We start from the raw sequence: 11,622 nt of genomic DNA on the forward strand, positions 1-11,622 counted from the left end.
TATCATTTTCCTGTAAGAAACAACACAACATGTCGAGGCCAGGTAACAAGACTAACAGAAGAAAGTTTGACTCATTGGGAGCAAAGTTGAAGGAAATTAAAGGTGGTTTAAGTCTTTTGCACAGCTCTGCATAGTTTTTGTACATATGTTGTGAAATGTAAAGAGGTTTTGTCTCATTAGTACGTCTAGTTATCAGAACTGAACCTGTTCTACTTAGAAATCTGTTATAAAGTTAGACAATGTGAGAAGTTTCTGCTATAAATCAGAAAAAATAACGTTCTTACTGAACAYRTCGACATGAAATCCATCCCCTCTGTCCATTTTCACTGAAAATACAGAAACACAGAAGTATTGGCCTGATGTGATCCTAATTTCCTACACTACAGAGAATTATTCGACGGAGTGGAGCTGTTATTAACTCACCTGATCGTGGAGCTTTGCTCTTGGAGAATTTATCCGTTTTTAAAGGTTTGCTTTTATCGACGATGGCTTCTCGTTTGCTGTTTTGCAGAGAAATGTCTGAAGTTCTTTGACTTTGTGCTCAGAATGCATCTTGGTCGTCATGACGTCCTGATGACATCATGAAAATCTGATATTTTGTGTTCTACGTCCATGATAACAGAAAAAAACAATTTCAAATGTTCTAAAATCAAATCAAGCTAATGAAATCAAGCTAAAAAATGACAGAAACTATTGACAGTTTTCACTTAGTAAATGTTAACATTTGTGGGATAATTGTGAAAACTGGTGGGACCTAAATCGTTTATGCTAAGTCCTCATGAAGGCCTGAGGGCCGGGACTTTGTTAGTTGTTTGTGTCCAAAGCAGCTGACCAACACGAACCATGAGGCTAGCTTGTTAGCATCACCTTATCAAATTGATCTTTAACACAGAACAAGATTATATTCTAAACACAAAGACCAGGTCCAGCTGTGGAACTGAACAGTGGTGAAATGTGTTTATGGCCAGTTATCCAAATATCAGTATTTTGTTTGGATCAGCACATAGATCAGATTGTAAATATCCACAAGCCTTGTTGAAGAAGAAACAATATTTTGTTTTGTAATATTTTGAGCTGAAACAGTCAACTTCCTGTCTTACGCCAAGCGCTTTTATTTTGAAATGTGAACTTCCTGTTTAGCGCAGTTCTTAATACAGAAACTTGTTAACCAAAGTACGGACAGAAAAGAGACAAGAAGCATCGCTTCAAGTTTCATTTATTCAGGCAGCCCCTCCGAAGTGGCAAAAAAATTGTTTAGTTAAAGCATTTAATATATTTATGAGTATTTTTGTGTGTTAATGGTTCGTTTTTGCATAAAATTAAGGTAGTAAGTTAAGGTAAACAATGTTAGCTAACCAGTCACACGTGTTTCAGCTCTTACAGTGGTTATGATGGTTACAGTGGATATGGTGATTATGATGTATAAATGGATATACAGATAAAGCTAATTAAAACCCATCAGTAAAGCTTCATCTTTGTGCGGGCATGCTACAGAGATGTAATAACTCAAAGATATGGCAGTGAATATGGACAAAAATAAAAACATACATGCTTTGGAAGCTATAAAACCAGACTGAAGTGTAGTTTAATGATACCAATGTGACCTGAATATTTTACATCGTTTTAAATGTTGACAGAAACACAGACATGAATGTAGAATGATCTTATTTACTATAAACAATATTTAGTATTTTACATTTATGTTATTGAGAGCTGTCAGGGTAAACCTACATTTAACCTTTAGTTTTCTTTGTTTATATATCACATGTCAAACTCAAAGCTTGCAGGCATAGCTGCCATGGCAATTTCTGTGAATCAGGAGATTCTCAATTATACACTTATTGCACAAAAACAAAGAATATGATACTTTAAAGCCAGCATTGACCATAAGTCATAAATTTAATTAGTGGAAATTTCCTGTCAGAATGTGGAAAAGCTCAAAATTCAAGATGACATCTACTCACCACATCTCAACCGTGGATAAAACCATGAAAAATAATATTTTTATTAGTGTTTCTGCATTATTTACTTCACATTAAGTCAGTTGTACATGTAGTACTTTTCAGTGTTTATCAGAGGATGTGTTCCAACACTCAAAATACCAGGTAGAGCTCAGTTATTGTTTGTTAGCAGTGCTCAGCTTTATAAACAAGACAAGACAAGGTGACGTTTCCTGTTGAGTTCAAATTAAACACGCATTTTTAAAGTTTATTACAACTGTCCCTTTGAGGGCCACCATCAGGCTCATGTGGCCCTCAGTGAAAATGAGTTTGACACCCCTGACGTATGAAAAGTAGCTAATATTTCAGTGTGGATTATTGAATTTACAGGATGTACTTGAATGCACCATTTGGTCATCACATTGTCTAAAGATGTTGCCACAAAAGGTTGTGTTGAAGCGCAACAGTTATTTTTGATGATTGTTTATTTGACCAAGCAGAAGGCTTTCTGTTATTGCTCATTGTTTACCACTAACGGTTCCTGGAACACAAACGAACCACTGCCAGAACCTTTAACATTTTCATTCATCTGGGTTCTCAGACGATTTATACATTTAACCATGTTTAGCTTTTAGCTTATGCCTTAGCTAAATTTAGAATTTAGCTTCAATATTTGTTATGGTGCATTTAGGTACATTTTTAGCCAATTTCAATTTTCAGCTATGGTTTTACTTTTGGTTTTTTTTTTTAGCTCTAAGTTACAGTTTATTTCTAATTTAAGCTTTCAGACACATTTCTAATGTTAACTTTTGCTTTGTTTTTGTTAAAGTTAGCTTTTACAGCCTAATATACTTTTTTTATTCTAAGATACAGATTTGGCCATGTTAGCTATCATCTAAGGTTTTGTTACTTTCGACATTTAGCTTTGTTTTTATTAAACTTTTAGCCACAATTGATAATTTTAGCTTTTATCTGCAGCTTAATAAATGTTAGCTCTCATGTGCAGATTTAGTCATTTCAGCTTTCAGCTAAAGTTTTGTTACATTTGGCTTCAGATATACTGTATGTTGGCTTAATCTTTTAGTTTTAGTTCAGCTGATTTTATTCTTTGGCTACAGTTTTGCTAGTTTTTCTATTTTTGTTTTTGCTAAATTTAACTTTTAGCTACTGTTTAGCACGTTGCAGTTCTTTTCTTCTTGTTTTAGTTTTATCTGCTCAGTTTTTGTTTAAAAAGCAAACGTTTCTGGTGACAAACGTACTGTGGACATTAGATTCAGCCTTTACAGAAGTAAACTGATGTTTGTTACATGTTGTACATTTCTTTAGCTTCGTCTTTTAGTTTAATTATTTTCACAGTGAACTTACTGCCCACCAGGCCATGGAGCGTCCTGCCAGGAAATATCCTCCCACCGTCCCACGGTTGGTCCGAAACATGGACTGTGGAGAACAGAGACATTTGATTTGAGTTTAGAGACATCTTGAACTAAAACCCCACTGAGCAGACGTGGTGTTTTTGGGGCACTCACCCAAACTCCAACACCAATAACCATGAGGAAATATCCAACGATGACAGTGATGTCTGCTGGGTTGTTGATGGTCACTCTGTCAGATGAAACCGTCTCCATCTCTTCCCTCAGAAAAAAGACTCTGTTGAACCTGAAACTTGCTCTGATCTGCAGCTTCACCTGCAGCTGGAGGTGTTTTCCACACCGTTTCTACCAACATGAGGTTAAAACTGGAACGTTACCTGGGAACTTTGGTCAGCTGTGACCACCGGCAGATTCAGCACTTTATTTATTAGACTAATAATTAACATCAAACCATGAAAAACAACATTCCACTCATGGAGTTTAACAGATTATTACTTTTATGCTTGCTGTTTGGATATTACCTGTATAAGTGAAAGGTGTTTGCTTATTACATTTGACAAAAAAAACAACAACAACCTAATATTTCAGATCATTTTGGTTAAATTCAGTCATTTAAGACACTATTTCCAGCACCTGGAAGGAAATAGGTTCCTACCTAAAATGCTGACTTATGCTCTCTTATAATTATGAAATCTCAAAATCTTGAATTAATCTCATTAATATGTTGTCTTAAAATTATGACTCTTATGACCGTATAATTTTAAACTAAGTCATAGTTTTGAGATATAAAAAGGATTTCAGCCCCAATGTTTAATGTTCTGTTTAACCCTCCTGCTGCCCTTGGGTCAAAAAGACTCACTAAAACGGAGTCCTTGTGGCTTATTTTAACCAGCGGACAGCAGGAGGGTGTTAGCATCTCTGTTTCCTGTGAACTGTTTGTGCTCCCTGTGTCATTTCCTCCCTGTCAGCTCTTCTGTGTTTTCTCTAAGTCAATAATTCACCTGTTATCATGTCCAATCAGTCCAGCTGCCTGAATTATTCTCTTTATTTCTTGCTTTATTCTGTCTCTTTCCTCACTCTTATTAGTCCTGAATTGTTTCAATGTCCTCTTCATGTCTCTTACTCTGTTGCCCGTTTGATTTTTACTGATTGTTTGTCTTTATTCCTTGAGTCCACCTCATTGTGGGTCCAACAGAGGGTTAAAAATGTCCAAACAAAGAATGATAAAAAACATTAATTCCAAATATTCCTAAATCATAAGACAGATTTTCTCAAAGCATTCAGTGAACCCTTCAACTCACAGAGGTTGTGTGGAGGGTTAATGTTCGTTCTTATCTTCTGTGTGTTAAATCACACAATGAGACCTGTGTGTTGTAGTGTGCATGTGAAGTGATGCAGTTGTGTGACACAGAATAATTTGATGCTGGGAGACCAAGGACAGGTGGACTTTTGATTCAGTGTTTGAGCTGCAGCAGACAGACCACAGCTGTTTTACAGTTTGACAGTAAATCTTTCTATTCTTTCTGCTGAGGTGTTGAATTTAAGGTTGATTATGTGATGAACTACCACAGAATACTTGAGATTAATGCAGATAAAAGGAAGGAAACATCTTTTATGAAATAAATCTAAATATAAACTGAAATGTGATGTTTGTTCATATATTCAGCCTCTTTGCCTTCAAGCTCCAACCATCCTGATTATTCAATCAGATCTGTGAACAACACATGTTCTGATGGAGCCCAGATCCAACAGCAGTGCAGCATGTCTGCTGATCCAGACAGATCGGTGTCTCTGTCCCTGGTGCTGAACCTGAGACACACTGTTCAGCACCAGGGACAGCACCTTGAACACATCATACAAAAACAAAGTTCCCAGTTCTTGCAGATTTTTGTGGTGAGAACTTTTGAACCATGAAAGGAAATTAATTTCTGAGACTTTTCTGGTCTTCTCTGGTTTACTAAAGGACCAGCTTCCTGTTGGGGAAAAAAACTTTTACCCAGTATGGTGGCTTCCAAGATGGCAGCAATAATCTGGACAAAGTCTAACAGATAGGTCTCCTCACCCAGTACTTGATGGGAGATTCAGATATTTTATTTTTGTTTCTGAAATAAATGGGTGTCCTGAGTCTTTTGACTCACACTGTGTGTGTGTATATGTAAATTTATATACTGTACATTCACCGGCCACTTTATGAAGTACAYCTTACTGGTACCGAGTTGGATCCTCTTTTTGCCTTCAGAACCAGGTACTGGAAACATTCCTCAGAGATTTTGGTCCATATTGACATGATGGCATCACACAGTTGCCGCAGATTTGTCGGCTGCACATCCATGATGCGAATCTCCCGTTCCACCACATCCCAAAGATGCTCTATTGGATTGAGATCTGGTGACTGTGGAGGCCATCTGAGTACAGTGAACTCATTGTCATGTTCAAGAAACCAGTCTGAGATGATTCCAGCTTTATGACATGGCGCATTATCCTGCTGAAAGTAGCCATCAGATGTTGGGTACATTGTGGTCATAAAGGGATGGACATGGTCAGCAACAATACTCAGGTAGACTGTGGCGCTGACACAATGCTCAATTGGTACTAATGTGTACAAAGTGTGCCAGGAAAATATCCCCACACCATGACACCACCACCACCAGCCTGAACCGTTGATACAAGGCAGGATGGATCCATGCTTTCATGTTGTTGATGCCAAATTCTGACCCTACTATCCGAATGTCACAGCAGAAATCGAGACTCATCAGACCAGGCAAHGTTTTTCCAATCTTCTCTTGTCCAGTTTTGATGATCCTGTGGGAATTGTAGACTCAGTTTCCTGTTCTTAGCTGAAAGGAGTGGCACCCGGTGTGGTCTTCTGCTGCTGTAGCCCATCCACCTCAAGGTTGGACGTGTTGTGTGTTCAGAGATGCTCTTCTGCCTACCTTGGTTGTATCTATCGGTTATTTGAGTCACTGTTGCCTTTCTATCAGCTTGAACCAGTCTGACCATTCTCCACTGCCCTCTGGCATCAACAAGGCATTTGTGCCCACAGAACTGCTGCTTACTGGATATTTTCTCTTTTTCAGACTATTCTCTGTAAACTCTAGAGATGGTTGTGGGTGAAAATCCCAGTAAATCAGCAGTTTCTGAAACACTCAGACCAGGCATGGGCCGAAAACCGGTTTCAAGGTATACTGTGATATGAAGAAGTCACGGTTTGAAAACCACTAAAATTTTCTGTCATACCGTGCCTACAGTATAAGTGTTTTTTGTTTATTTTTCCTCAGGTCTATTCAGCTGCAGTCTTTCCCCCGCGCACTCCCGCAGCAGACTGTCGGCACTCGCAGCTCTGCGGGGGGTTGTGTGGTGGCTGAAGAACAGAGTTCCCCAAACTTTTCCCGTCTAAAACAATAAATCCAGTAAATGCAGCTATATGAAAATACATAGGATGTTGTACAGACGATATCAATGTGGACCGTGGAGGCATCTAGCATGATCGCTGCTCCAGGTAAAGTTTTTGCTATCATGAAAGGAATGAGCTAACGTTAGCATCAGATTGTGAAACATGTCACTGTGTTGCTGTGGCTTAATGCACCGATCACAGCTCGTCTGCAAAACACGGATTTATAGTTGTGATTTCTTGTTTCTGAGTGCATATAATTACGTATATAATCTTTACGCCAAAAACTCTTGAAATTTAAAACACATAAAAACTCCCAATGTGATACATTACCTCAATAAAGACGTGTCATGCAGTATACACTTTGTCTCAACTAATAAAGCAATAGAAAAGCATTTATCTTATAGATGTAAACTTTATCAGGATAACTTAATTGTATTAGGTGCTAAAAATCACAAGTACAGATGCACACAGGTAAATAAAATTTCAGCATAACACCTCTGAGATCTAAAAAACAGCTTCCAAAGATAATTAAAGTTGAATATGATAACAGAAAAGTAATTTTTCTTTTTTTTAAATACAAATTTCACAACAAAATTTTAGAGCTGTAAACATAATACCATCATACCGCAAAACCGTGATATTTTTGCCCAAGGTTACCATACGGTCATAATTTCATATCATCCCATGCCTAACTCAGACCAGCCCGTCTGGCACCAACAATCAGGCTGCATTCAAAGTCACTTAAATCACCTTCCTTCCTCATTCTGATGCTCAGTTTGAACTTCAGCAGATCGTCTTGGCCATGTCTACATGCGTTGCTGTAGAGTTGCTGCCATGTGATTGGCTGATTCCACATTTGCGTTAATGAGCAGTTGGACAGGTGTACGTAATAAAGTGGCAGATGAGTGAATATGAATTATTTTTCACTAATGTGGACAGTTTTGTGTCGCTTCATTACTTATGATTAAACTGAAAACTCATTTAAATGACATGTTTTAAAACACCAAACCAAATTCCTTGTGTTTGTTTTCATTGTTTTCATGTTTATAGTTTCGTCTGTGTGTATAAAATACTTCTACGTATTTTTAGCTGTTTTACCTACATCCAAACTTTCAACTTGTGCAGGACTTTACTGTGATGACTTTTGGTCAACTTTTGTGTGTTTGTCTTTACATTTCTCCCACTGGATGTAAGAAAAGGGTTAATAAAGTAAACATGTCTGTGTTTAACTTGTGGGTCATCTTGTTTGGGATCAGTCTGAAGAAGAGTTTTTAACCCCAGTACTCAGAGGCCAAATGTCCAGCACCTTTAAACTACAACAGAGCCACATGAGGACCATCTTGTCCCAGAGTTGTGATGTATTTACTACAATAAAGCTTATCTGTTGTCATTTTGACTGAATTTTTACAAGTTCCCATGAACGTTAGCAGAAATCACAATCCTGCAATCAGGAAAAGAATTTATTAAAATCCAGCTGTTATTGGAGGAATGCAAATCAGCTGCCTCCTTTCAGACCACAGTTTTAAATCAAGATCAGGTGTTGAGAAACGACAAAGTTGTAGCTGTTTCTGCTTGGCCTTTAGAGGAGTCAGACGCTTTTTCTCTCTCCCCCAAACCTCCCTCTTTTCCCAGCTTTGCTGCTGGATCAAGCCTTTCTTCTACTTATCATTCGACAACAAAAGAACTATGGATCTGGTCAACTGGTCTCTGAATGCAATTGATACCATTTTTTCCAGTCTGAGATTAGAGCGTGGGTAGCGCAGTTGTCCCAGTGGAACTGTGGCTGCGGGGCGAGTTTCGGGCAGCTGGGGGTGGAATCTGATCTGCCTGGCACTTCTTTCCATTGAGGACGTCAAAGATGTTTTTATATTTGGATTTATGATAATCGGATTCCTGCTGATCGGCTGTGGAGGAGTTCTGGTTTATCGGAAAATGAGAACGACATTGAGTATTTTTGAATTGAATTGAATGCAGTCCGGGGGCCTGTGTGAAGCTGTCTGTGTCCCTGGATGGAATCTCTCGTACGGCGACCGCACAGACTCAAATGATGTGGGAGTTGAATCGCAAACTGGATGTGGTTCTGGCTAGGATCACAGCCCAGCGGCGTGAGGAGTAAAGGCAACATCTGGGTGAAGTTCATATGGGAGAGGCAAGATGGTAACGAATCTGGAACATTGGCGTTTTCGCAACACAGAGGCACAGTTAAGACATTAAAGCAGTGGAAGAAAAGTTTGCTGCTTGCTCTAAAGAATGCATTCCTATCATCAGATTCCACTGATGTAACCTTGGTCGCAGGCTGATAAACCTCCCTGGATGATATGTTTGGAGGAAGCCTTGATCTCCTCCCCCCAACCCCCACCTGTGGCTGGAACCCAGTCTAGAGGCCGCGCTGGGTGGAAACAGAGAAACTGAACTCTGGTGAACTGTGCTGTGACTGATGGTTAGACTTTGAAGGTCTCTGACTGGTCCCGGTACTCTGCCCTGGATGTCACCGGCTCCGCTGCATCCCTTCCCTCCTTCCATATTTGGTCCCCCTCCTTAGCTGCTCCTTTCACAGAGTAGTTTTTTGTGCGCATGCTTGTGTGTTTTTTCTGTATAAAACACAGGATCAAAGCTCTTTTTTAAACTCATCCTTCCTATGTGTGTGTGTTCTAAAGTGCAGAGTAGCGCACAACGTTGCGCATGACCCTGGACATTCGTTCCCCCATGTCTGTTGTGTTTCCCCGGACGGATGTTCAAAACTGCATTTCGTTCAGCATTGCATCTTTGATGTTGTGTGTGAATGACAATAAACGATTCTGTTTCTGTTTTGTTAAAAACTGTAAACGTCCTTGTGGACAACCTCATGTGACAGTCTGGGATCTGTTAGAGGTGGGGAGCAGGTTCTGTCCACTGGTTCATGAAATGTTTTGCTGCATTACAGAGAACACACACAACTATATTTATCTATCCTTGTGGGGACATTCTATTGACTTCCATTCATTTTGTGGAAATTTTATATGCTAACCCTGACCATTTGGACCCTAAAACTAACCTAAACTCAATTCAGTTCACATGTTGGTCCTAAACCCAACACCCCCACCCAAAATCAGCCTCCGAAGTCGTGGAGCATTCAGTCCCCATGAGGCTGCATTTTCCTGACAAATCATCCTCACCAAGTAGCAAAAACAAGGGCGCACACACACAGGTTTGTATTTCTATCCTTATTAGGACTGTTCATTGACTTCCACTTGTTTCTATAGACAAAACCTAACCACCCAGGGTTATTCAACTGGCAGCCCGCAGGCCACATCCGACCCGCAGGTGACTTTCCTCTTGCTCGCCAATAACCCCCCTCCCCAAAACAATTTTTTGAACATTATTTTTTATTATTTGTATTTTTATACTTAATGTATAACAACTACTTCCAAATCATTTGTAAAATGTACATGTTTTAATGCAACTAAATAAATGTAAAAAGTAAAATATAATACTTGTTCTGTTACATGCTGCAGTGTTTCACCTACCATTAATGGGCTAAAAAACTACTTAAAAAGCAGCCAAAGTTCTTCAAGTCTGTAGAACTTTTGCTGAACATCAGAAATAAATAAAAAGATGAAATTGGAACAAAGGTTTGTGTCATGAGCTTTAATTGATCTAAAACGCTGCAGAACTACAGTGGTAATGAAACTGAAACACCTGTCATTTTAGTGTGGGGGGTTTCATGGCTAAATTGGACCAGCCTGGTGGTCAGTCTTTATTAATTGCACATTGCACCAGTAAGAGCAGAGTGTGAAGGTTCAATTAGCAGGGTAAGAGCACAGTTTTCCTCAACATATTGCAATGCACACAACATTATGGGTGACATACCAGAGTTCAAAAGAGGGCACATTTTTGGTGCACGTCCTGCTGGTGCATCTGTGACCAAGACAGCAAGTCTTTGTGATGTATCAAGAGCCACAGTTTCCAGGGTAATGTCAGCATACCACCAAGAGGGACCAACCACATCCAACAGGATTAACTGTGGACGCAAGAGGAAGCTGTCTGAAAGGGATGTTAAGGTCTAAAACCAGGTGTTTCAGTTTCACTGTCTAACCCCTGTAACTTACACTAATCACCCACTGCCAGCCAATCATAGGATTACAATTGTCTGTGTGTTTCTCTGTTAGCAAAATATAGCATGAACCACTGGACACATTTTAATAAAACTCTCAGCAGGTAATCATTACGTGTACATTGTTAGCAAACACAAAATGTTTCAGTCAGTACACAGTATTACACAGACTGAACTAAAACTAGGTGTGGTAGTAGCTGAGACTTCTACCAAACGAAAGATCCCAGGAGATACTGCTTTAAAACTTAAACTTGTAAGTCAGCAGGTGATGCATTCCTTTACAAAGAGCTGCTTTTTAATTTAAGGGCAAAATAATTTCAGCAGCCTCCCTTCTTAAGTTTTGTGATCAGTGGCATTTATCAGTTTCTCAGCAAGGTTAGAAGAAAACCTGAAATCTGGATAAAAGATGAAAAGGTCTGGGCTTGAATGACTTTTCGTGTACCGCAAATAAACTCATGATCATCATTAACTGAGGACACAAGAAAACGTTCAAGACATTGAGAACTGAAGGAAATCATGTTTTCAATGTTTTGTGTTAAATTATTTTGTTTAGCCCTTAATCACAGAGTCACAGGACATGGCAGAGCCACATTAAACAAAACACTTTTAGAAAACTGAACATAAAACGGTAACTCAAAATAAATGGTAACTCAAGAAGACACATGTTCCAGTACACTTGTGTTTAAGCCACAAGATGCAGAAAAATTCACAGCATTAAGATGATTTACAAACATCCCAAACGTTTTACACAAGCAGAAAGTCACAAGCAGCGTCACACTTGGAGAAACCAAAACACTCTTCACACTGAGAGGATCTGATGTTTTA

The 11,622-nt window shown here is 39.1% G+C and overlaps 1 protein-coding gene across 1 annotated transcript in view; it reads right to left on the reverse strand.

Moving 5' to 3' along the window:
* Positions 1-5,627, reverse strand: part of slc5a2 (solute carrier family 5 member 2) — a 21,444-nt gene extending 15,817 nt beyond the window's left edge. Inside the window, exons 1-2 of the mRNA XM_014014984.1 lie at positions 3,467-5,627; positions 3,306-3,377 (exon numbers count right to left, since the gene is read on the reverse strand). Coding sequence (XP_013870438.1) covers positions 3,306-3,377; positions 3,467-3,565 — 171 coding nt within the window. The 5' untranslated portion in view covers positions 3,566-5,627. The remainder of the gene's footprint in view (positions 1-3,305; positions 3,378-3,466) is intronic.
* Positions 5,628-11,622: the final 5,995 nt, after the last annotated feature.

This window comes from Austrofundulus limnaeus, unplaced genomic scaffold (assembly GCF_001266775.1).
Source record: "Austrofundulus limnaeus strain Quisiro unplaced genomic scaffold, Austrofundulus_limnaeus-1.0 Scaffold121, whole genome shotgun sequence".
Classification (NCBI taxonomy): domain Eukaryota; kingdom Metazoa; phylum Chordata; class Actinopteri; order Cyprinodontiformes; family Rivulidae; genus Austrofundulus; species Austrofundulus limnaeus.